The sequence below is a fragment of the Oncorhynchus nerka genome, linkage group LG17 (genome assembly GCF_034236695.1).
Source record: "Oncorhynchus nerka isolate Pitt River linkage group LG17, Oner_Uvic_2.0, whole genome shotgun sequence".
Lineage (NCBI taxonomy): Eukaryota > Metazoa > Chordata > Actinopteri > Salmoniformes > Salmonidae > Oncorhynchus > Oncorhynchus nerka.
In genome coordinates, this window is record NC_088412.1 from 49,352,134 (window position 1) to 49,379,221 (window position 27,088).

General features: G+C 44.0%; 1 protein-coding gene across 3 annotated transcripts; it reads right to left on the reverse strand.

Moving 5' to 3' along the window:
• Positions 1-3,358: 3,358 nt before the first annotated feature.
• LOC115145360 (G-protein-signaling modulator 2-like) lies at positions 3,359-26,486 on the reverse strand. 3 transcript variants are annotated; one of them, XM_029686860.2, is made up of 14 exons: positions 26,301-26,486; positions 12,657-12,878; positions 11,629-11,764; positions 8,597-8,736; positions 8,277-8,400; positions 8,000-8,115; positions 7,593-7,748; positions 7,266-7,374; positions 6,808-6,979; positions 6,335-6,411; positions 5,453-5,650; positions 5,046-5,208; positions 4,516-4,754; positions 3,359-4,286 (listed from the first exon to the last, which is right to left on the reverse strand). In XM_029686860.2, exons 1-14 carry the CDS (start codon positions 26,327-26,329, stop codon positions 4,107-4,109), a joined length of 2,061 nt encoding a protein of 686 aa, XP_029542720.1. In that variant the 5' UTR covers positions 26,330-26,486; the 3' UTR covers positions 3,359-4,106. The 3 variants fall into 3 exon arrangements, with proteins under 3 accessions (XP_029542720.1, XP_029542719.1, XP_029542718.1); XM_029686859.2 differs by having other exon boundaries at positions 12,657-12,890; XM_029686858.2 differs by lacking the exon at positions 26,301-26,486 and adding an exon at positions 16,920-17,190.
• Positions 26,487-27,088: the final 602 nt, after the last annotated feature.

A 27,088-nucleotide genomic window follows, 5' to 3' on the forward strand; every position in this document is an offset into this window, starting at 1 on the left:
TTGCGGCAATCTCAATGCTGTGCGTTACAGGGAAGAAATCCTCCTCCCTCATGTGGTACCCTTCCTGCAGGCTCATCCTGACATGACCCTCCAGCATAACAATGCCACCAGCCATACTGCTCGTTCTGTGCATGATTTCCTGCAAGACAGGAATGTCAGTGTTCTGCCATGGCCAGCGAGGAGCCCGGATCTCAATCCCATTGAGCACATCTGGAACCTGTTGGATCAGAGGGTGAGGGCTAGGGCCATTCCTGCCAGAAATGTCCAGGAACTTGCAGGTGCCTTGGTGGACGAGTGGGGTACCATCTCACAGCAAGAACTGTCAAATCTGGTGCAGTCCATGAGGAGGAGATGCACTGCTGTACTTAATGCAGCTGGTGGCCACACCAGATACTGACTGTTACTTTTGATTTTGACCCCCTCCCCTTCATTCAGGGACACATTATTCCATTTCTGTTAGTCACGTCTGTGGAACTTGTTCAGTTTATGTCTCAGTTGTTGAATCTTATATTCATACAAATATTTACATTGTTTGCGGAAAATGAACACAGTTGACAGTGAGGACGTTTCTTTTTATGCTGAGTTTACAAAGAAATGTCTGTCTGTGTAAACCTGTGTGTGTGATTTGACAGGAGCTCATAGACTTCTGTATAGTCTGCCAGTGTTGAGGTTCCATGGTCAGATAGACTGGAGTTTCTGAAAGGCTGGTATATATCCTCATCGGCTCCATTCTCAACATCCAGACAAAGGTAAAGTTTTGTACTGTGTGTCTGTGCCTTCATATGTTTCATTTGTGGTGACAGCGTTGGTTCTTTCCCCCATTAGATTCTGACCCATTACAATGTCTGCAGCATCTTTCTTGGGACAGGCACAGTTCTCATTTTGATGGGAGTCATACACTACTTCAAGAGGTACAATGTAAGATACTCATGTTGAATTCAACACTTGATGCAATGTCTGTAGCATCTTTCTTGGGACAGGCACAGTTCTCATTTTGATGGGAGTCATACACTACATGGGCTACTTCAAGAGGTAAGACACTCATGTTGAATTCAACACTTGATGCTTCGCACAAGCCCTATTATTTAGTTAAGTGGAATATTTGATCAATTCCACCAGAATTCCATTGATGTGTGTATTGTGCTGGGGTATTCCTAGATTCCCACTCTGACCCTGAGAGCAGCGTTTCAGTACCAGAATCTCCTACCTGGGGTACCGTTTTCTGTGTCTGGATCGTGCTCGGGCCCTGCCACAAGATCAAACTGGAATTGATCTTTGTGTTTAGAGTGTTAACACCTGCACGGTTGAGTGATAACAAAGGAGACCTAACTGGGAAAACTTATTTTATTACATTAACCATTTTGTTTAGCTGTGAGTTTTTGGAACACAGTATCAGAGTGCCTGTTCTCCTTGACCAACAGAGATGACACGTATCCTATTTTCCAAGGACCTACAGCAGATTAGTTATTTGGTGTGGCTGTTCAGCAGAGTCTACCTCTACACATTCATCTCCTTCTTAAATCACCGATACCTACGACACATTATAGGCAGTGTATACAGCCAGTATACATTATAGACAGTGTATACAGCCAGTATACATTATAGGCAGTGTATACAGCCAGTATACATTATAGGCAGTGTATACAGCCAGCATACATTATAGGCAGTGTATACAGCCAGCATACATTATAGGCAGTGTATACAGCCAGCATACATTATAGGCAGTGTATACAGCCAGTATACATTATAGGCAGTGTATACAGCCAGTATACATTATAGACAGTGTATACAGCCAGTATACATTATAGACAGTGTATACATTATAGGCAGTGTATACAGCCAGCATACATTATAGGCAGTGTATACAGCCAGTATACATTATAGGCAGTGTATACAGCCAGTATACATTATAGACAGTGTATACATTATAGGCAGTGTATACAGCCAGTATACATTATAGGCAGTGTATACAGCCAGTATACATTATAGGCAGTGTATACAGCCAGTATACATTATAGGCAGTGTATACAGCCAGTATACATTATAGACAGTGTATACAGCCAGCAGACATGAACCCTTTCCCTAACGTCGACTGATTTCTAAGCCTAATATTTGGATCTGCTGTTCGAATATACCCTTCTGTTATTACATTTCCCCTGAGTTTTTTTTCTCCCCTTTTTATAATTCTTTCTATTCAAAATATTCATCATCAGAACAATCCTCCTGTTGTTTGTCTTGCAGCATCCCAGTGTCGGCCCTGCCTGTGTTCATGTCAGAGTGCAAAGACCTGCCAACCTCAGCATGCTACCAGGTCGAGGGGAGTCGGGCTCCAGGACCTGCTCCTCCATAAACTGCTGCTTCCCCAAGTGAGATCAACCTGAGTGACATCACAGGGGTTTGATGTTAATTCAAAAATCAACCAATGTAACTTAACTAACCTCTAAAAAGTTCCCCCCCGACTCACGAGAAAAACAAACCTGAATCAATAGACAGCCATAGTAAGACCTTTCTGTCCCCTGGAGTTAGAGATTATTAAGAAACCTTGTACATAACCATGAAAAGCATTACTATATGCAAATCGATGTTATTGTCCTGTACTTCTAGACCCATTTTAAATCTACCAGCCAACTCTAAGCAGTAGCATGGAGTCTGGGGATGAGGTAGGACCTGTTATGAATAGTCACAGTGTAAAATGCCTGATCAACTTCTTTACATTTTATGACCACATGAAGATAGGCACCATCTTTATATGCGAGATGATTATTTGAATGTAATGTAAACATTGAACGATTCACTATTTAAAGACTTTCCACCGTACATTTGATTAATGTTGCCAGAAGTTGCATTTCCCTAAACATATTTTTCCTTAGCCCAGTAGATTGTAGCTTTTTAGCTGGAGTTCCAAAGGACATTTTGCTTCTAGTTATGAGCGAGCATTGAATCAGAGTGGATTAGGATACTGGAAACAGCTTGATGCGTCACTACAGACCCGGGTTCGCTCCCAGGCTGTGTCACAGCCGAACACGACTGGGAGACCCATGAGGCGGCACACAAGTGGCCCAGCGTCATCCGGGATTTCCTTGTCCCATCGCGCTCTAGTGACTCCTTGTAGCGGGCGCCTGCAAGCTAACGTCGGTGGCCAGCTGGACGGTGTTTCCTCCGACACATTGGTGCAGCTGGCTTCCGGGTTAAGCGAGCAGTGTCAAGAAGCAGTGCAGCTTGGCAGGGTCGTGTTTCGGAGGACGCATGGCTCTCCACATCCACCTCTGCCGAGTCCGTAGAGGAGTTGCAGAGATGGGACAAGACTAACTACCAGTTGGATATCACGAAATTTGGGAGAAAATGTGGTAAAAGCACAAAGTGTTAAAATGATTTATTTCCCCATGGTCAGCATAAACTGGAGGTAAAAAAACATTGCTGGCCTGTACAATACATTGTTTTACTCTATCAACATAAGCTTGTGTGTGTGTCTACATTCCATTAAAAAGGTGTTTATGACATGTCTGGTAAATTGGTGTCAAAGTTCATTGCAATGTCTGGTTCATCACATACTGAGAACAGCTGAAAGGATCCGTCACCATAGAAAAAATGAAAATCTCTGGCAGAATAACATTTCTGTACAATAATAGAAAGTGTCAACTCAAAACACTGTATAGAAATAAAAACACAATTCAAACATTTCAGCAGGAGTCAAGTTCATGTCGCTTCTTCCAACTCAAACCTGGTGATTCTACAGTAGTGTGGGGGCTCAGATCATGTTTCCCTGCAGAGTAGACGGTCCACTAATCCATTGAAAGTTGTGTGGAGTTGGAGACCCATGTAATTGACTGTCTGAGCCCGGCTGTGTGAATCCAGAGTGTAAAGGGGAATAATGTCGTGAATGTCTGGCAGGGGTTATTTGGGTTCACAGGGTAGATACATGTTTCAGCTGTGGTAGAGGAAACCCTGTGATGATTGTATCAATCTTGAGGAGCTCGTGTCTGGGCAGGTAAAAGGTGTCTGGGCAGGTAAAAGAAGCTTCTAGTAGGCTAGTCAGTCTGGAACAGGCTGTGAGGAGTTCAGGAATGAGCTGAAGTTAGAGGATAGGTAGGCAGACATATAGGGCATCAGTCTGGGCCATCTGGGCAGGGCTGGCTAGGGACAGCGTCAGAGCTGGGAGGTAGTGGGACCCGCTGCTCGTCCATCCTGTTGGCCTGGGATCGCAGGATGAGGCTTAAGAAGTCCTCGTCTGGGACAGTAGAACCCTTAGTGGGGACTGTACACCGCTGGTCATTCAGTCTAGAACCCTACACAGGCACATTGGAACAGACCAGATTTTGATCTCAAATCAACAGTGTCAGTCAACATTTCTGAAATGTAGCATTTTTCAATAAATCTGGTCCATGAGTTACAATTCATCATCTTTACAATCAGTACTAAGGTGGAAGCAAATGAGGCTTTTACTAACTTCTGAATAGTAAAGTCATTTTCAGTGAACCACCTAAAATTGCCTACTGTAGGCTAGGTCTTGATTACCTGGCACTTGACTAGCATGTCGAAGAAAACGTCATCAGCCTGAGGCTGGTCAGTACTGGTCATCAGGGGACTGCGCGTGGTGGGGGGGCTGAGGGAATGATTGGAGCTGCAGAGACGTAGACCGGGGAAGCTGCTGCCCACGCTGGCTCTCTGCTCGTCCAGCCGACGGCCCTGGGAGGTGGCCAGCAGGTCCAGGAAATGCCCAGGCTCCAGGTTGGCCTCGCACGCGGAAGTAGTTACTTGAGGTAGCAGAGGACAGAGAGGTGAAGAAGGGGTGATGATAGAAAGAGGGAAAGGAAGAAGTAGTTTCACTTTTGCCTGAAAGCTACATCTCCTTTGCCAAAGCAATATTTTTATTATGAACACAAAATTCAAGGAGGAAAAATCACAAGTAGATGAGCTCCTACCACCAGTGAATAGGATAAGGAAGGCACGTACAGGAAAGGCATTGGACGATGCGTAAGTCACAAAGTGCCAACCAGGCACATTGGTAGACACATGGCATGCAGAGGGGGGCGAGACTAACTTACATTTCCTCATGGCTACGGGTGGGGTGGTACAGAGAGAGAATGGGTCGATGAGACTGCTCTGGTCGTCCAATAAGGAGCATCTTTGGTCTTCCATTCTGCTGCCCTGGAAACGACTTAGGAGGTCAAAGAAGCCTTCATCACCCAGAGTGTCAGAACCTCCAATCTGCAGAAGAAAAGAGGCACAAAACACCCACTAAAACAACCAGAAAAGTCTCAGATAGTAATGATATCCTTTTTATGGTTGTCATTATAAGACAAGAATGCACAACATGCCCAGCCTCCATGTCATCTACTGTAGCTAAACCAAAGTAGGCTGTTGAACCCGTAGGAATGCATTCAAAATAATAGCAATAGACCACTTATATGATTACGCTACTATGTAGAACTATCTCTACGGTTGAAGCTACCGTGGCTTCTGACTTCTGTGTGTCCATCTCAGGGGCTGTGGGTTTGTTCCTGGTGTCCTGGAGAACTCCGTCTCTGGTAGGAGAGCTGTGCTTCTTGTGTTTCTTCCCTCTGAGCCGGTTGATAAAGAACAGCTTGGAGGAGGCCTTGGCCATGCTGGATTTAGGATTAGGAGGCCTGAACACACCTTCGTCCCAGTTCTGTTGTAAGGGCAGTACATGAAGACAAGCGTACCGGTACATGAAAAGAAACATGGAGGATAGGGGCGTGATAGGTGGTGTGTGTAGGCAGTTTAGTCGAGACGTCACCATCGCTATATAACCAATCAATAAAAACGAAATTTACATACACTAACGTTCAAAGTTTGGGGTCACTTAGACGTTTCCTTGTTTTTGAAAGAAAAGCAATTTTTCTATCCATTAAAATGACATCACATTGATCAGAAATAGTGAAGACATTGTTAACGTTGTAAATTACTATTGTAGCTGGAAACCGCTGAATTTTTAATGGAATATCTACATAGGCGTACGGCGGCCCATTATCAGCAACCATCACTCCTGTGTTCTCATGGCACGGTGTGTTAGCTAATCCAAGTTGATCATTTAAAAGGCTAATTGATCATTATAAAATAATTTTGCAAGTATGTTAGCACAGCTCCAACCAGAATAGAAAGTGGAATGGGAGGCCCCAGTGCACATCTTAAGCTTTTCTTTTTATTGGCCAGTCTGAGATATGGCTTTTTCTTTGCAAAAAGGACATTTCCAAAGTGACCCCAAACTTCTGAACGGTAGTGTAAATCAATACAATAGTAACATGACGGAGAGAGCGGGGGTATTCCTGCTCCGAAGAACATGTAAATATCTTAATATGCATGTGTACTGTACCTCCACAGTTTTTTCAGGACTCAGTCCTGCCACCTCTAAGTTCTCCATACTGTTACTCCTTCCTTCTGACTTAACGCCTGAACGGAACAAAATCAGGAGTCGGTGTGTGTGTGCCATATGTAACCATTTGCATGTGTCACTTTGCCAGGCTTGCACCTGGACTGACTTTGAACTACAGATGTGTGTAAGGTTCAGCATAATGAGTTCAAATGGAATAATTTATAATAATATTATTATATGCCATTTAGCAGACGCTTTTATTCAAAGTGACTTACAGTAAGCCGTGTGCGTACATTTTCGCACGGGTGACCCCAGTGGGAATCAAACCCACAATCAATGTTGCAAGCGCCGTGCTCTACCAACTGAGCCACACAGGACCATATCGATTTACACTAAAATCAATCAATATATACATACACTCACACATCATAATAATAATACTGTAGCATTGTTACTGGTAGGACGGTAAGGACCTGGTAAGGTATTCTGCTTCCTGAGGTTCTCAGTCCGAACAGAGCTGTTGCTGTTCAAGTTGGAGCTGCTGTTGGTGTTGAGGCTTGAGCTTGGGTTCTGTCCCAGAACCAGCAATAACTTCAGGTCTGACAAGTTCATCCTGGCTGTTGCCTCGCTACTTTTGTCTCCAGTCTGGACCAAATACAGGATGAGAAGTGTATTAGAGAAAAAAAACATAACTGCATTAAGAACACAGCTGAGGAATAATCCGGCCATTTGGAGAGTCGAGGTGTTGTCCTCACCCCTCCCCTCAGTACCGGAAGAGATTGCCTCGTTCATTTTATTCATACGGAATTCCTAGAGTTGCGACTTATCGGACAAGAACGAGGTTCATTCCATGTAGAAAGATCTGTGACTAGATGACCGGTACTGATAACATGCATTAGATAGGGAGGTGGAGTAAACATTGACCAGGCACCTCTTTGGAGATCTCCAGATGTTTCTCAGCAAAGTGAACAGCATCCTGATGATTCCCCAGGGCCGTGTGGGCATTTCCTAAACTCCAGCACGCTCTTCCCTCCCCAACTCTGAACAAACGCAGAAGGACAGACAGAAGGGAGATTGAGTAATTGCCAACTCAGAAAGTACACTTCCCTACTGTGAACACTTTGCATAAGCCTTTTGAACAATGCATGTCTTAGGCAAAGAAGAAGATGGTCATGATCAGAGGACTCATAATCAAAGATGGTCATGGTCATACACGTTTCGACAACAATAAGCAACCAAGTATTGTAAGTGTGTGTACCTGTCGTTGAGCTCCCGTGCGATGATGAGGTGTTTGAGGTGGTAGTCGATGGCTCTCTCGTAGTCACGCAGCAGTGTGTAGGTGTTCCCCAGGCTGTAACAGGCCTGAGCCTCCACAGCCTTGTCCTTCAGCAGCCTGGCCAGCTGCAGAGTCCTCCTGGGGGGGCAGAGGTCAAGGGATGATAAGGAAGAGGTCACCAGAAACTAATCTTGCTTGCCCCTAACTGTGGGGCTTTGGTAAGAGATTTCCAGAAACGTATTCACTTATAATTCCCCTCCCACTTCTCCTTCCTTTTTTGTTTTTATTCTTTCCCACGTCCAAACAAACATGTACTAACTTGGCAGTAGTGTCTGAGAAATCCCTGGGCCTTTGATGGTCAATTGGTCTAAGGAAGTAAGTCCACTCACTTGTAATGTTCAGCTGCCACTCCAAACTGGCCCAGGAAGATGTAGGCGTTCCCTAGGTTACAGTAGGCCCTCCTCTCAGCCGCCCTGTCGCCAAACTCTTTAGCGATGAGGAGACGCTTCAAAACAAATAATGGAAGAATTTGAGTGGTCCGAGTGATACGTTCTCTTTTCTACTAAATAAAGTAACGAGAACATAATATCATACAACAATATTCACACAAAAAATATATATAAATAATAACTAAGACTTGTGATGTCACTAATTTAGGGTATGTACCTGTTCATGGGCCCCCACAGTTTTCTGGAAGTTTCCGAGCAGATAGTATGCGTTACCTAGGTTACCGTAGGTCCGTCCCTGTGCTGCCCGATCCTCCAAGTCCTTCACAATGGACAGGTTTAATCTATACAATAAAACAGACAAAAGTATTAAGGGTAACATTCACCAAAAGTAATTTATTCGTACACTGTCATTTATCAGCCATCATATAAAGTATTAAAAAAGGTCACAGACATTCACAAAAGTCATACTTATTCACCATTACACTCTTCTTTACATCATAGGCAGACTCCATTATAGAAACCCACTGATTAACTCACTCGTAATACTCTGTGGCTTTGACTAGCGCAAACTTGGCCTCCTCTGGGATTTCTCCTGGCTCTGCTCCAGTCCAGCAGATACTCTTCCCTTTGGAGTAGTAAACGTTGCCAAAATTATACAGCGCTCGGGCCTGCCCAACCTACACACACACAGAGGAACAGGCCAACACAACTAACATTGTAAATACTTCCCCAGCACACAAAGAGGATTGGGCGTCAAACTAGTCTAGACATCAACACATACAGTTGAAGTCGGAAGTTTACATACATAAGGTCGGAGTCATTAAAACCTGTTTTTTCAACCACTCCACAAATATCTTGTTAACTATAGTTTTGGCAAGTCGGTTAGGACATCTACTTTGCGCATGACACAAGTAATTTTTCCAACAATTGTTTACATTTCACTGTATCACAATTCCGGTGGGTCAGAAGTTTAAACACACTAAGTTGACTGTGCCTTTAAACAACTTGGAAAATTCCAGAAAATGATGTCATGGCTTTAGAAGCTTCTGATAGGCTAATTGAGATCATTTGAGTCAATTGGAGGTGTGCCTGTTTATATTTCAAGGCCTGCCTTCAAACTCTGTGCCTCTTTGCTTGACATCATAGGAAAATCAAAGATATCAGCCAAGACCTCAGAAAAAAATTGTACACCTCCACAAGTCTGATTCATCCTTGGGAGCAATTTCCAAACGCCTGAAGATACCACGTTCATCTGTACAAACAATAGTATGCAAGTATAAACACCATGGGACCACGCAGCCGTCATACCGCTCAGGAAGGAGATGCGTCCTGTCTCCTAGAGATGAACGTACTTTGCGAAAAGTGCAAATAAATCCCAGAACAGCAGCAAAGGACCTTGTGAAGATGCTGGAGGAAACAGGTACAAAAGTATCTATATCCACAGTAAAAACAAGTCCGATAGACATAACCTGAAAGGCCACTCAGCAAGGAAGAAGCCACTGCTCCAAAACCACCATAAATAGCCAGACTACGGTTTGCAACTCCATATGGGGACAAAGATCGTACTTTTTGGAGAAATGTCCTCTGGTCTGATGAAACAAAAATAGAACTGTTTGGTCATAATGACCATTGTTATGTTTGGAGGAAAAAGGGGGAAGCTTGCAAGCCAAAGAACACCATCCCAACCGTGAAGCACGGGGGTGGCAGCATCATGTTGTGGGGGTGCTTTGCTGCAGGATGGACTGGTGCACTTCACAAAATAGATGGCAACACGAGGAGGAAAATGATGTGGATATATTGAAGCAACATCTCAAGACATCAGTCAGGAAGTTAAAGCTTGGTCGCAAATGGGTCTTCCAAATGGACAATGACCCCAAGCACTTCCAAAGTTGTGGCAAAATGGCTTAATGACAACAAAGTATAGGAGTGGCCATCACAAAGCCCTGACCTCAATCCTATAGAAAATATTGTGAGCAGAACTGAAAAAGCATGTGCAAGCAAGGAGGCCTACAAACTTCACTCAGTTACACCAGCTCTGTCAGGAGGAATGGGCTAAAATTCACCCAACTTATTGTGGGAAGGTTGTGAAAGGCTACGCAAAATGTTTGACCCAAGATAAACAATTTAAAGACAATGCTAACAAATACTAATTGAGTGTATGTAAACATCTGACCCACTGGGAATGTGATGAAGCGAATCATTCGCTCTACTATTATTTTGACATTTCACATCCTTAAAATAAGTGGTGATCCGAACTGACCTAAGACAGGGAATTTTTACTAGGACTAAATGTCAGGAATTGTGAAAATCTGAGTTTAAATGTATTTGGCTAAATACATTATGGCCACAATCAGTGGTCTTTCGTTCCAGTCTAGCACTAAATCTTCATTAAACAAGGTCTTGATGTTATGATTGAACGTTTGAGTAAGAGTGTGTGTGTTGGGCAGGAACCAAGATTAGAACAGCATGTTTCTCTCCAGGACCAGGGTTGCCGAGTACTACTAATTACAATACAATAATATTATTTACTTGTGTTGGATTCTAGCTTGAAATATACTTATTCATGTTACCATACTAGAACTTATTGATTACGTTACATGTGAGGGTGGTTTATGTTGAGGTCAATGGAGGGTGGATGAGAACTAGGTGTATGGAAAGTTACTGAGTGAGGAAGGGGGAGTGAATAAAGTTGACATTCTGTCAAAACACGGTGTTGTTGGGCCTCCCGAGTGGTGCAGCGGTCTAAGGCACAGGGAATTTTTACTGCGAATAAATGTCAGGAATTGTGAAAAACTGAGTTAAATGTATTTGGCTAAGGTGTATGTAAACTTAGACTTCAAATTGTAATTATTAATCACTTATTCTAGCCGTCACCACAGACCCGGGTTCGATCCCAGGCTGTACCACAACCGGCCGTAATCAGGAGTCCCATAGGGCGGCGCACAATTGGCCCAGCGTCATCTGGGTTACGGGAGGGTTTGGCTGGGGAAGCTTTACTTGGCTTATGACGTTCTAGCGACTCCTTGTGGCAGGCCGGGCACCTGCAGGCTGACCGTTCAGTTGAATGGTGTTTCCTCTGACACATTGGTGCAGCTGGTGGTTGTTAAATAGAGCGGTTTGGCGGTGGGGAGTTGCAGCGATGAGATGAAAATTGGAGAGATAAAGGGGGTAAGAGACAAATCTCATGGCTCCTAAGGAGGGAGGCAAAGGGCAATAGTTTTGTTTCAGTAACTGATAAGGTAGGACAGCCGTGGATTAGAGAGGAGTGAGGATTTCGGCGTCAGGTCAGGTGAAGTGACAAGGAACAGTCCTGTTACACACACACACACACACACACACACACACACACACACACACACACACACAAGGTTCTAGCAGGAGGAGGGGCCATGACTACACCAGCGAGAGGAACCAATTAAGTTCCTGACTAGCAACAGATGTGCTTGTGTAAACAGGTATTTGTCTTAGCAGCTGTTTGACCTAGTGGGTGAATAAACTGAGCTTTTCCTAGTATTCCATTTGAGTTTTTACTCTGTTTAGAACCTAACACTTATGTTTGAATGTCTCACCTTATCGTACATCCCTCTGGTAATGTCATAGTGTCTTTGGCAACAGACCACTGCTTCATCAAACCGTCCCAGAACCTTCAGGGTGTTTCCAAGGTTACCACTGGCTTTTGCTTCTCCAAGTTCATCCCCAATGGTTCTGGAGAGAAATCACACCCAAACACAGAATGAGAAACGTCAACGGTATACTGTACCATGAGACATTCTTGACCGAGAAAAGAGAAATTAGAATTTGCTTCACAAATCAGCATGTCTCCCTACTCGAGTAAGGCTCCCATTTGAGGTGATAAATGTTTCATCCCCATGGGATACTGTGACCTGGGTGCTTTGCTTACTTTCTGCCCAAACCAACAAACTGATCACTTGGTCTCTTCGCCAGTCCCCCAGCTCTCATTTCTCTAGACAGTCACAGTTCACATGGTCCCGTGTGGCTCAGTTCGTAGAGAATGGCACTTGCAACGCTAGGGTTGTGGGTTTGATTCCCAAGGGGGACCAGTATGAACATGTATACACTCACTACTGTAAGTCACTCTGGATAAGAACGTCTGCTAAATGACTTGAATGTAAATTTAAGACTCAAACAAAACCTCTCATTGGACCAGTTTTATAAAGGCAGCAGAGTCTCACATTACTCTAACGACGTCTTCACTTGGCCAAAGACAGCGTCTGTGGAACTTAGGAACCTAAGGTCATGGTGGTAGTGTGCTCCTGGTCAGAGAGGTCATGGCAATAGTGTGCACCCAAGTAGCCTCTGTAGAGTCCAACAACTCCATCTTAACTCCTCCTCCACATTTACTGGATTGGTTGAGCAGTGTAGAAGAGAACCTCCCAAAAGTCCCCCCCTTCTCGTCAAGACCAGAATGTATGGCATTTAGTTTCACGTGTTTATTTTACACCTGCTACATTAGGTTAGGTCAGAGTGAGATTGTAGCGGTGTTCCGATGTCATGGCGGTGCTGTGTACCTGGTCAGTGAGAGGTCGTGCTAAGTGTGTGTACCTGGTCAGCGAGAGGTCGTGCTAAGTGTGTGTACCTGGTGAGGGTGAGGTCATGGCAGTGGTATTCCAGAGCCTTGCTGTACTCCTGCAGGTGAAAGTAGGCATTGCCCAGCTGGCTGTAGATTGCGCTGAGGATCTGGAGGTCCTCTGTGCCCACCTGGATGGCCGACTCAAAGAAGGAGACCCCAGCATGGTAATCCCCCACCTTACACTGCCTCTCCCCCTTCAGGGCCAGCTCCAGACAGGACATCTCCATCCTAGAAGGAAAACTTTAACATAACATAAATCTAGCCTATAATCCATCTGGTTAAAAGTAGACCATGTATTACACATAATAGATCATTCTAAGACTACTATAGCGGATTTAACAGCTAGAAACTCTTAACCTCAGAAGATGCCAAGTTCTGCCTATAGGCACGTGAAATTTAACCGTACCCAACATCTTTATGAAAGGAATTTTTATTGCACCTGGACATTGTGTGGTAGCCAGGGTAAAACAGTATTAACACTAGAACCTCATGCCCTTTCAGCAGTACCCGCTAGAAAACATTGCCCGGGCGTCCCCTTTAGCATACAAGTACCCGCTAGAAAACATTGCCCGGGCGTCCCCTTTAGCATACAATGCAGTCGGAAAGTATTCCCACCGCTTGACAGACCCCCCCCCCCACCCAATCTACACAAAATTCCCCATAATGACAAAGCAAAAAACAGTAACATTACATTTACATAAGTATTCAGACCCTTTAATCAGTGTTTGGCTGAAGCACCTTTGGCAGTGATTACAGCCTAGAGTCTGATGCTACAAGCTTGGCACAACTGTATTTGAGGAGTTTCTCCCATTCTTCTATGCAGATCCTCTGAAGCTCTGTCAGGTTGGATGGGGAGTGTAGCTGCACAGCTATTTTCAGGTCTTTCCAGAGAAGTTCGATCGGGTTCAAGTCCAGGCTGTGGCTGGGCCACTCAAGGACATTTAGAGACTTGTCCCAAAGTCACTCCTGCGTTGTCTTGGCTGTGTCCTTAGGGTGGTTGTCCTGTTGGAAGGTGAACATTCACCCCAGTCTGAGGTCCTGAGCACTCTGGAGCAGATTTTCATCTAGGATCTCTGTACTTTGCTCCACTCATCTTTGCCTTGAGCCTGACTAGTCTCCCAGTCCCTGCCGCTGAAAAACATCCCCACAGCATGATGTCGCCACCGCCATAATTCACCGTCGGGATTGTGCCAGGATTCCTCCAGAAGTGACACTTGGCATTTAGGCCAAAGAGTTCAATCTTGTTATCATCAGACCATGGTCAGAGTCTTTAAGTGCATTTTGGCAAACTCCAAGAGGGCTGCCGTGCCTTTTACTGAGGAGTGGATTCCGTCTGGCCACTCTACCATAAAGGCCTGATTGGTGGAGTTCTGCAGAGATGGTTGTCCTTCTGGAAAGTTATCCCATCTCCAGAGGAACTCTGGAGCTCTATCAGAGTGACCATCAGGTTCTTGGCCAAGGCCCTTCACACCCGATTTCTCAGTTTGGCCAACTCCAGGAAGAGTCTTGGTGGTTCAAAACTTCTTCCATTTAAGAATGATTGCGGTGTTCTTGGGGACCTTCAATGCTGCAGAAATTGTTAAGTACCCTTCCCCAGATCTGTGTCTCAACACATTCCTGTCTCGGAGCTCTACGGACAATTCCTTCAACCTCATGGCTTTATTTTTGCTCTGCCACTGTAGGAGCTTATTTAGACAGGTGTGTACCTCTCCAAATCATGTCCAATCAAGTTGAATTTACCACAGGTGGACTCCAATCAATTTGTAGAAACATGAAGGATGATCAATGGAAACTGGATGCACCTGAGCTCAATCTAGAGTCTCACAGCAAAGGGTCTGAATACTTATTTACATAAGGTATCATTATTTAATTTTTATAAATTAGCACAAACAAAAAAAGTTTTCACTTTGTCATTATGGGGTATTGTGTGTAAATTGATGAGGGGGGGGGGCAAACTATTGAATACGTTTTAGAATAAGGCTGTAACATAAAATGTGGAAAAAGTCAAGGGGTTTGAATACTTCCTAATCAAACTTAATTTGTCACATGCGCCGAATACAACAAGTGTAGACCTTAATGTAAACAGTGCAGATTTACCAACAGTGCAGATTTACCAACAGTGCAGATTTACCAACAGTGCAGATTTACCAACAGTGCAGATTTACCAACAGTGCAAAATATTTACAGAATAAACTAAAGTAAAAAATAATAAAAGTTACAAAATAACAAACGCACTGTATTTGACGAAACTGCAGAATATGCTCATCAGATTGTCAATTGAATCTAGTCTACAGGCTAACTCATCATGTACAAAATGAGTTGCAGGCCGATGGCATCGTTTTGTTTTCCTCTCATCAAGTTGGATAGAGTCAAGGATATGGTTTGCGTCATTCTGAAGGCATAAAGCAACACATAGCCTGTTCCTGTTTCCCTTACAATAAATTAGATTAGTAACAGAGTTAAAGTAAACAACATAGTCCTGTAACAGTTAAAACACAAGAGAAACGGTATCAACCCTCAAGGCGTGCTGTCAAATTAATAAACAGGCATACACTCCTCATTACACCATTGTGGTTCTAAAATAAATCAACATCTTCAACCTCCTCATTCAGCCTACTTTAAAAATGTGATGTTTAGCAACTTGCACGATTATAACCTATTCCATGCATTTGTCATTCATTCAGTGGGCTGGCATCAATTGTTTCACTGGACAGAGTCAAGGATATGTTTTTCATTATTCTAATGGCTCTAATAACTCCAACATGTAGTGTGTTATCATTTCTCCTACAATACAGTCGCTCAGTAATAAAGTTATAGTAAATAAAAGTCAAATAACAGCTTATTTTTACAAAGTAAAATGTCAAAGAGAATGTTATTAACCCCAAAGGCATGGTCAAATGATTTGGTGTTGATAAAGGCATAACAAACTCAACATTATATTATTGTTTTTCTAAATGAAAAATCAACCTCATTCAGTTAGGCCTAACTTAAATTCAACTGTCAAGTAAGATGCACAATTATTATTGATTCATTCAAGTGAGGAGAGAGCGACACATTAGCGCGTAGCTGGGTACCAACGTCCCACAGCACATCGTCTTGGCGGATTATGTTAGGAATAAGTGTGGGGGAAAAAGACCCCAAATACTTTTCTGTTCAGGATTTAAAAATTCAGACAAATGAGTAGTGTAAAATACAAACATTTAGGAAAAGTCATGGAAGGAGCAGGTCATAGCTACAAAATCAAACATCAGTGGCTGTTGGCCTATGGCGGTTCTAGTGTTAAAGGCCGACAACGACCACCACCACCAGAACAAACACACAAGATCGCAAATAGCAAACATAACAGTTACGGTCAAAGCGCTGTCCCAATCAGAGCATACCAGACCTAGCCTGGTCCCAGATCTGTTTGTGCTCATGCCAAACATGGCATGACAATAGTTTGCATGATAGCACAGACGGGCACTCCGGGTACACCAGACCAATGACATGGACTGCTGAAATACATTTGTCATGTTGGTATACTGAACATCATTCCACGAAGACAGTTTGGCTCCACAGCACACCCATCCGTGCATGTGGTTAGGATCTGCATCTATACTGTAGAAGTACACAGTCCACACCCTGCCACCGCCAGCTTAAAAACAGCTGTGGTCGGTTACTCCTCAGGGAAGTTCTGTTGCTTTCTTAAAAAGTACAGCTTCAGGCTTCCACTGATACCACCATAGAGGCAGCAAAACAGACATTTCTAAAAAAAAAAAATGGTCTCACCAGAAGAGTAGTGCCTTTCACCAGACTCTTCCTGGGTTAGCCTGGGGACGAGGTTACAGTACCTACCCGGAGAGTATACTGCTGAGGGAAGAGTAAACTATAGGATTATTATTACGTCACCCCATAGTTAACCATAAGTAGCACGACTCCCCACCTCCATACAGCACAGCATATAACACATGCTGTAGGCACACAGCCTGAAGTGGCAAAAACATTGTCAACTCAATCCAACACCTACAATATGGTAAACCCCTGCTCTCCGCACTACCAATCAAGCATTTTCCAGCATCCGATTCAAACGTCAATGAACATTAGCTGATAGGAAAATAGTGCATTGATGAACAACCACAACCAATGTCCAAGACAAATCATTACTGTGATGAGAGTTCGATTAGAATATAATGCCCGACACCCATGCACAGCTAATCTGTCTTTGGGGCCTGACATATGGGCCAGTCATCCAGAGACTTCAGTGCTGCACCTATAGCTAACATACAGTACCTGCTGCCTCTCTTCATCCTAACCCACTCCCGGACCCTTGATAGGACAGACATCGCAAGCTTCTTGATCACTCGGTCACTGGCTTTGATCGAGACCGGCTCCTTCGGCGAGAGACAACTCAGTTGCTGTCCTTTGGCGTGCATACACATACCAACGGCGCTGAACCGTTAGCTAGCCCAGATACAGCAACAACAACTAAAAATAAATATATATATCCCCAGGAAGAACTCTCCAATGTCGACAAAGTCTCTAAAACAGTCTCTCTGACCTGCAGTAACAGCACAACTTCGGGCTATAACTGCCTTCTGTCCTGGACTCCTAACCCCTCCCAGTTAGACGCCCAGAGCATCAAATCTTCTGTTGACAGTCGAAGTAAAAGTAGGTTTCACATACAGGAATGGGTTCAGGGGTTGTGGTAGTGACTACAGTAAGCAGGGCTTAGCCGACGGCAGCATATCGTCTCCTCCCTCCTCTTGGCCACCTGCTGGTGCGTGTCACATCTCATTAGCCAGTATGTTCAGAGGTAATTACAGGGGATAGCTAAGTGGCTCCGGGATTGACTAATGCTTTTTGTTACAAAATACCTGTGAACTCTGACTGAGGCTGGCATACCCACTCCTTATGACACCTCAACGAATGTGGATTGAGTGTTCGTCTGCTGATCGTTCAGCGCACTGTTTTAGCATTCCTGCAAATGTATTTTGTTAATATAATTTGATCTTTGAGAAATTACGCTAATTGATTACACCAAAATTGACCATGGTGATTGGTTCTGTTCAAGTGCATCTGCCCACCTGGCAGTTTTCACATGGACTCGTTGCTGCTGCTTTGGCCCTCATGTCGTAGCCCCGTGCGCGCGTCAGACTCGTGTCCGTAGCCCCGTGCGCGCGTCAGACTCGTGTCCGTAGCCCCGTGCGCGCGTCAGACTCGTGTCCGTAGCCCCGTGCGCGCGTCAGACTCGTGTCCGTAGCCCCGTGCGCGCGTCAGACTCGTGTCCGTAGCCCCGTGCGCGCGTCAGACTCGTGTCCGTAGCCCCGTGCGCGCGTCAGACTCGTGTCCGTAGCCCCGTGCGCGCGTCAGACTCGTGTCCGTAGCCCCGTGCGCGCGTCAGACTCGTGTCGTAGCCCCGTGCGCGTCAGACTCGTGTCGTAGCCCCGTGCGCGTCAGACTCGTGTCGTAGCCCCGTGCGCGTCAGACTCGTGTCGTAGCCCCGTGCGTGTCAGACTCGTGTCGTAGCCCCGTGCGTCAGACTCGTGTCGTAGCCCCGTGCGTCAGACTCGTGTCGTAGCCCCGTGCGTCAGACTCGTGTCGTAGCCCCGTGCGTCAGACTCGTGTCGTAGCCCCGTGCGTCAGACTCGTGTCGTAGCCCCGTGCGTCAGACTCGTGAACAACACCTGTGCGTTGATAGCAGCCAAGTCAAGTTGTAGAACACAGCAACAGGTCAGCAGCAAGTTCCTCCTTTCACCAAGTACAGCCATGCCATCTGATCCGAAACATTATCCAACACTCACTCGCCTGCTGCCTGATATTGATCCTTTCCCAGATATGGAAAGCCGTTCAGCATGAATCAGAAATGTCTCCGATGATCCAGAAATGGATCGTGACGTTTTCATTTAGATCTTGTAGCAAAGCTAACGCAGCATGTGCATCCATTTGTCTAGGTCTTGCCATTGTAAATTACACATGCTCTCACTGAAAATTCCACCCCAAAACTCTTTTGGTATTTGCTTCATTATGCCATTGTTGACATAGTTCCCAAATGTTTTGCTTGTCAGCAATCAAGTTAAGATATTTTAGTTTCAAAATAAGGAAATAATCCCCGTATGATGCATTTTGTATCATATGATTCAAAACAGCATCAGATGCTAAATATTTTTCAATGAGAAACACTGCACCAAACAGCTTGGATGTAAAATTCCACAACTAGAATCTCTGTAAAAAACGTCAAAATGAATGATAGATTTCATAAATCCTACTATTTTGAGTGACTGTATACTGGTTACGGCGTCTCAAAATTGACAAAACGGTACTATATTGTTCAAGTAAAGGTCTTTAAAACATGCATTTATTTATTTACATCCCACTTTTTTCTCCCCATTTCATGATATCCAAGTGGCAGTTACAGTCTTGTTCCATCGCTACAACTCCCGTACGGACTCAGGGAAAGGTGAAGGTCGAGAGCCAGGCGTCCTCCGAAACACCACCCTGCCAAGCTGCACTGCTTCTTGACAAACTGCTCGCTTAACCCGGCAGCCAGCTGCACCAATGTGTCGGAGGAAACACCGTCCAGCTGGCGACTGCATCCGTATGCATGCACCCGGCCCGCCACAGAGTCGCTAGAGCTCGATGGAACAAGGACATCACGGCCAGCCAAACCCCTAACCTGGAGGATGCTGGGACAATGATGCGCCGCCCCATCGGTCTCCCGGTTTCGGCCGGCTGCGATACAGCCCGGGATCAAACCCGGGTCTGTAGAGATGCCTTAGACTGCTGCGCCACTCGGTAGGACCTCAAAAAAGGTATTTTAAGGGAGTATGCAAGCACAATCGTTCAGGTCACCTACTAGACGAACTGAAGCATGCTGACAACTTAATAAAACTGCTGGTGTTTGGTGGACTGATAGTGGGTACACCATTTTGAGATTATAATTAGAAAAGATGATTGCAATACAATGACCCACCCTGTTCTTCATTCACAATTGGTGATTCCATAATTATGCATCGTTCGCTTCCCCTCACTCATCAACACCCATTCTCCCCCATCCTACTGTACTTTATTTAATCTATTGTTATATCTGTGAAATTAGTTTTGATTCAGTTTCGAAGCAATTATGGGGGTGATTATATCAACTGGGCACGGCACCTTCAACTCTAGGAAAAAGGAGTGGAGCAGGCCCTAATGTCAGGAGGGGCAATGGGGAAAACATTTTTTTTTATTATGTCCAAACTGGTTATAACCATTACATCTTTGTCATATTAAGATTCTAACAATGACAATGTGTTATAGGGATGCACGATATATTGGAATCAGATGAGATTAGCTAAAAATGCTACCGTCGACCCGATGTCTAGTTTAACGCCGATGTGCAAAACTCATGTCAAAGCTGACGTGCATACCTATATAACAGGACGCCACGTAAAATGTAGCGCTACACAGCATTCCTAACCTAGCCCACAATGTCTGCTGTGTGGATCGAGCAGTCAACAAGTCCAGCAGTCATTTGAAAGACTAAAAATATTTCAGAGACAAATCAAAAGGCGAAATCCATTAACACCAAGATAATGGAAATCATTGCCCTTGACAATCAACTGTTCTCTGTCGTGGGTGATGTTGGCTCTTCGCCTACTGGTCGATCACCGGTTCACACGCTATTTTTCAAATGTTGCCCTACCGGAGTTACACAGTAATAGCGTTACTGCCATTAGCTTCACGACTGACATTTGGACCAGCGATATCAGCCCCATGAGCATTGCAGAGTCTGACAGCGCAGTGGGTTGTCAAGGATTTTGTACTGAAGTCATATGTCGGGCTCATGAATATGCTAGCCGTCATACCGCTGCTGCCATTTCAATGGCATTTGATAACATGAACACACTAGCTAGCTCCAGTCGAACAACCGACTTGAGAAAAACTCATCAACTGCGCCTGCAGCAGATGTGACACCCTGCCAAAAATCCCAGTGAAGTGAAGGAGGGATGGACCTTCCCAGAAGAGAGTCTGATGAAAGTTATGACTCAAGCAAACGAATGTTAGCTGCATTTTCTTTGTATATACGGAAACGGGTCCGTGAAATTGGTTTCATCAAAATCATTCAGTGAGTTGCTCATGTCTATAACCAGCCTTCTGTCTGGCATTTGCGGTGCTATTTGATCATCATCGAAAGAGTCCAGGTGCCATTGGAGAGTTCCTCAATGTGCTTGACACCTTGATAAGCTCATTTCCTGACGATGGCTCACCGCTCTTCATACTGGACGACTTCCAACTTCCAGACGTCTGCCTTCAATTCATTTCTTTCCATCTCCCTCTTCCTTCTTGTCTCGTTTGACCTCACCCTTCCCCAAATCCCCTCCAACTCACAAGACAATACACTTGACCTCATCTCTACTAGAGGCTCGGTCCAACTCACAAGACAATACACTTGACCTCATCTCTACTAGAGGCTGCTCGGTCCAACTCACAAGACAATACGCTTGACCTCATCTCTACTAGAGGCTGCTCGGTCCAACTCACAAGACAATACGCTTGACCACATCTCTACTAGAGGCTGCTCGGTCCAACTCACAAGACAATACGCTTGACCTCATCTCTACTAGAGGCTGCTCGGTCCAACTCACAAGACAATACGCTTGATCTCATCTCTACTAGAGGCTGCTCGGTACTAATCTCACTGTTAATATACACAATCACAAAGAAATCAATCAATATTTATTTGAGGAAGGTCATGAAAATCATGATACAAAAGAACAGAATAGCATGTTGAGTTTTATTTATCTGTGCTTAGTATGGCTGTGCCATGCTCTTCTATGGCTGTGGCATGCCAATGAAATCAACTTGTCAATACACATTTAACAGTAAGAATATAACACAAGAAAATCCAATATTTTTCTGAAATGTCTATAGCTGATTGTCACCAGTAGCCTTTGAGCAACACGCACAGATCCATGGATATTCTAGGAAAAAGTTATTTTGAAACAGAGACCATCTGCACAATTTGTAGTAGTGACCGACTGCCTTGATCTTATGTAGTAAAATTTGAAAGTGTTTTTTTTGTGTGTTTTTACTCAGAGCTACAAAATTGTATATATACAAAATGGTATATAGCTCAGAGCTATAGAAAATGGTATATCCTACACTGCAGTTGGGGAACAATGGGAAAGTAATTCTGCTTTGAAAGTTGATAAACTTGTAACCCCACTTTGGAAGAAATGGCTCTTGGATGTTTTGGTACACCTACTGGAGAGCTCCTCTGTCTAAACCTATTCAGCATCGGTCACACCCTCTTCAGCCTAAACCCCACCCATCTTTTTCCTCTTTCTTGTGCTTTTTGAGGTGGCAAGACTGGTGTCACAATAAAGAAGTTAGTCATAGGCCTAATACTGGACACTTATGACAGATGCACTACATGGCCAAATGAGTGGCTTTGGTCATTTCAGCCACACCTGTTGCTGAAAGGTGTATAAAAATGGAGCATACAACCATGCATTCTCCATAGACAAACATTGGCCTCAGTGACTTTCAACGTGGCACCGCCATAAGGATGACATCTTTCCAACAAGTCAGTTTGTCAAATTTCTGCCTTGCTGGAGCTGCCCAGGTCAACTGCAAGTTATTGTGAAGTGGAAACGTCGAGGTGCAACACTGGCTCAGCGGTAGGTGGTAGGCCACACAAGCTCACAGAACAGGACCGCAGTGCTGAAGCGTGTAGCGCATATAAAATCGCCTGTCCTCAGTGGCAACACTCACTACCGAGTTCCAAACTGCCTGTGGTAGCAATGTCAGCACAATAACTGTTCGTCTGGAGCTTCATGAAATGGGTTTCCATGGCCGAGAAGCTGCACACAAGGGTAAGATCACCATGCAATGCCATGCGTTGGCTGAAGTGGTGGAGTGATGAATCAAGCTTTACCATCTGGCAGTCCAATGGACTAATTTAGGATTGGCTGATGCCAGGAGAATGCTACCTGCCAGAATGTATAATGCCAACTGTAATGCTTGGTGGAGGAGGAATAATGGTATGCAGCCTTTTTTCATGGTTCGGGCTAGGCCTCAGTTCCAGTGAAGGGAAATCGTAGCGCTACAGCATACAATGACATTCTAGACAATTCTGTTCTTCCAACTTTGTGGCAACAGTTTGGGGAAGGCCCTTTCCTGTTCCAGCATGACAATGGCCCCCGTGCACAAAGCGAGATCCATACAGAAATGGTGTTTGCGAGACCGGTGTGGAAGAACTTGACGGCCTGCACAGAGCCCTGACCTCAACCCTATCGAACACCTTTGGGATGAATTGGAATGCAGACTGCCAGCCAGGCCAAATTGCCCAACATCAGTGTTGGGCCTCACGAATTCCCTTGTGGCTGAATGGAAGCAAGTCCCCAAAGCAATGTTTCAACATCTAGTGAAAAAGCCTTCCCAGATAAGTGGAGGCTGTTATAGCAGCAAAGGGGGACCAATTCCATATTAATGCCCATGATTTTGGAATGATTCAGGGAACCCCTACACGAGTTTCAGTCACCCCTGATATGAACTTTGGAGAAAGGTTCAACTGACGGATATAACAAAGTCAAATGTCCATGATGGAGATAGTATCTGCTGCACAACTACAGCAGCACAACAGGAACAGGGTAAGAACTCAATTTCCCACAAGGCACTGTGGTGGCCCACTACCTATCCTCCAGTTGGGTAAATAAGGCCAATCTGAAGAAATCCACTCGTCTGTATTTAGTGCATTAACTCATTAAAAATGGGTTGTTCCACCTCAAAAAGCACAAAAATAAACAATTGGATTGACACCCACCATCGCTGATTGTTCTGAAATTGTTTCTGTTAGAAACAGATAAGATTATAATTCCTGCAACATTGTTACAATATATATAAATTCCAAAAAAATACATAATACAAATCGGCCATTTTAATTTATAGGATTAATATAATATTCAATAAATATAGTCCCTAACATCTGATTTTTCCCAAACATGTTTCTAACCAAGTTAGACATGAGGAATCCAATGAAATGGTTAAAACCACCCAGGGACCCTCCATTCCCAACGCCAATCCCACCTCAACAACAAGTATATAGTATCAGCTCTATGTCTGAAAGGAATATCTCTAACTCACTGTCTAAAAACAAATTTTGGTACTGTATTTATTAAAAAATTACATGAATCCTATCAATTAAAATGGCCAATTTGGGTGCAATCAATTAGCTGAATTTTTAAAATAACATTATTTTGTCAATATATTATGCTACAGGAATGTGAATCTTATCCGTTTCTAAATACAGAAATAATTTCAGAACAATCTGAGGTTGGTGGCAGTCATGGCCTGGTGAAATGACATGGAACGACCGTAATGACTGTCCTGGCCCAAGGTGCCCTCGGCTTGGGTGTATGCTACGGTGAACCACTATGTTTACCTATTAGCTTTCACAAGGGCAGGTAGCATCAAAGCACTGGTTAAATCACACCTCCGGTCTAAATTATATTGAATTAAGGTTTCAGTCATGCACATGGCAATGACAGATTATTTGTCTATTGACCAGGATCTTTACTCCCAGTAAAATGGGGCGGGTTATTTTTTTTTACAAGCAAGAGAGACATTGCTATGTAATCTACACCAGACCGGTTTGCTCCATTTCCAGGCAAACCGGTCTGCGGAATGACAGTTGGACATGTTTTGAAATGTGCTTCAGTTCAGAGACACGCTACAAAATGGAGGACGGAAGCCAAACTATAAAGACATTACAAAGCAAGGCATTCACTTGAGGGTTCTCAGTATTGTTTCATTCTACTATTAAATATTGACTGCTTACAACCTCGGGCCTTCAACTCCGTATCACTGGCCTCCAACTGGGATGTCGGTGTACTGAGACTGAAGGAGAGAATGGCCTGTGTACTGAGACTGAAGGAGAGAATGGCCTGTGTACTGAGACTGAAGGAGAGAATGGCCTACCTCCGGTCACTGCCACCACAGGGAACACAGATTGAACTAACCAATACATCAAATTACATTCCAAAAGGGTGGCATAGTTACATGCCCCAAAATAAGAGGAGAGAACACACATACTTTATATATGTGGCGGGAATGCGCGCTAAGCAGAGAAACAAATGCTGTCCAGTTTGGGTGCATAACAAGTACAGAAGTCATTATGATCCAAATTAAAAACCAGGCGGAGAAAAAGAGAGCATGGTGGAGGAATCACGGCCAACCATACACTTTGGAAGAAATAAAATGTAGTAGCTCAAATAAAAACTAAACCAGATGCAAACCATTTCAAAAGGAAGTCAGGCAGCCACTGCTGTGTGAGTGCCAAAGGGTAAGCGAGACAGTGGAAATAAACACACCACACAAACGTTGCACAGGGGGAAAAACAACAGCAAAGACCTCACAAGTAAACCCCCCCTCCCCATCTCTCGATTACCCTCTCTCCCCCACTCTGTGTCATTAGAGGGAAACTGGAGATTCTGGGTGAGAAAAAAAAGGCCTTATTCTCCATGTGCAGCACAACAACAACACCGACTCAGTGACACAGGTACAGTAGCAGCAAGCAGAATCAGCTGGACAAAGCAGAATCAGCTGGACAAAGCAGAATCAGCTGGACAAAGCAGAATCAGCTGGACAAAGCAGAATCAGCTGGACAAAGCAGAAGCAGCTGAGCAGTCTGTCAGTTAAACTCCACAACACCTGGAGTTTTTTTGGACCAGACTATAGAGTGGTCGGGCAAGACATTCAACGAAGGAATACACACATTCAGTGTGTAAAGGGTTGGGGGCTTGAACAGAACTGTGTACGTCAAGGTCAGAGAGTTTCAAATATCAAGCCAGCTTCACCTATAGGCAAAACGGCTCGTTTGTAAAGCACACAAACTCCAATGTTATGGTGGCTTAATAGAGAAAAGCATTCCGGTTTCAATGTGCTCTCTCAGTAACAACATACAGTAAGACCAGGCCTCGCACTGGAAGGATTAGGGTCAGAATCCTGTAGAGCAGGGATGGGCAACCACGTGAACCAGTGATGAAGCATCACTACAGACAACCTGGTTCGAATCCAGGCTGTATCACAACCGGCCATGATTGGGAGTCCAATAGGGCGGCACACAATTTGCCCGGGTTTGGTTGGTGTAGGCCATCATTGTAAATAAGAATTTGTTCTTATTCTTAACTGACTTGCCTAGTTAAATAAAGGTTAAAAAAAAAAATAACATGAAAACATCATGAACATGCCCACCATGCTGGAGTCAGGAACAAAGTCAGATCTGACACAACACCCATTGCCCAATATCCTGTCCTATTCAGACAGTAATTAAACCTAATGAAATATACCAGTTGATTTCGAAATATATGACCTGCCTTATATATTAAAACTGTTATACCCTTATCATAATCTTAGGACCAATCAAGCATTTTACTCCCTTATTTGCATTTTGTTGGTTGGTCCACTTGGTAGTATGCCATTTTTGCTGTTAGTGTATACCAGATCAGTACAAAGCACGCAAGAGGCTTCTCAAGTACGATACAATAAAACATAGTTAGTGTAGCGTACATATTCATGCATTTAGACTTCAATTCCATGCACATTTCCATATGAGCCCCAAAGTTAATAAGAAACTGTTTTCATGCGTGGAGTCGTCTGGCACGTTCGCATTAGTAGCCTGAACAAACTTACCTTATAAGTGTGTATTCGGATTCGCCCATTATTCAATGTGGCTTAGACTTCAGAAACCTAACAGCATATCCTATACATATTTTCAATTTCGCGGTAATGTCAATTTTTAGCAAATAGACCGTTTCATTGAGGTGAAAAATGTTTGCCTCACTACTTTCGCCAGTGCCCACCCCCAACAAAATACCACATTGGCCAATGGCGCTGAACACAACTTGAAGCAAACCACGCCTTATAGTAACACTGGTATCCTTGACCAATTACATTTCGACATACCTATAGTCGAGATACATTGTAATTTTTACTCTTCTGTTACTCTTTTCAAGGTCAATTTGGAAACAAGGGCAACATTAGACTACTACTGTCAATGGACTTGGTCTATAAACGAGTCTAATATTTGAATAAGCAATGCAATCTGATTCACAAGACTCTGTTATGAGGCAAATGGAAGACATTACATGCATGTCCACCTAATTATCACTAATAATGCTTTATTGCTCAATTAATTTAGCAACAACAATTTGAGGAAGTCTTGTCCTCTGTAGTATCAATGTTGTTCCATCTCCTGTTGTCTATTTATATACTGTGTTCAAAAACTGATTTGTGATCTGCTCTGTCTCTCAGACTAGGGATGGATCAGTCTCAATACTCTACAGCAGCTTCCTCTTACACACTGATCTGAAAACCAAAGACGTGGAGATATTTTGTTAATATATTTAATGATATATATGTTCTGCAGGGTGCACTTATCCCCAAAAATGTGTCTGAAAAATTCAGTCAATTCAATTCAA

Bases quoted from the DNA above. Each gene is read 5' to 3' on its own strand.
- LOC115145360 (XM_029686858.2), bottom strand. From the start codon at position 17,068: ATGTGTATGCACGCCAAAGGACAGCAACTGAGTTGTCTCTCGCCGAAG. The intron at 8,116-8,276 runs GTACATACCCTA...TTTGTTTTGAAG, and splicing joins CTGTGGGGGCCCATGAACAG to CGTCTCCTCATCGCTAAAGA. The intron at 4,287-4,515 runs GTAATCAAGACC...GTGCCTGTGTAG, and splicing joins ACATGCTAGTCAAGTGCCAG to GGTTCTAGACTGAATGACCA.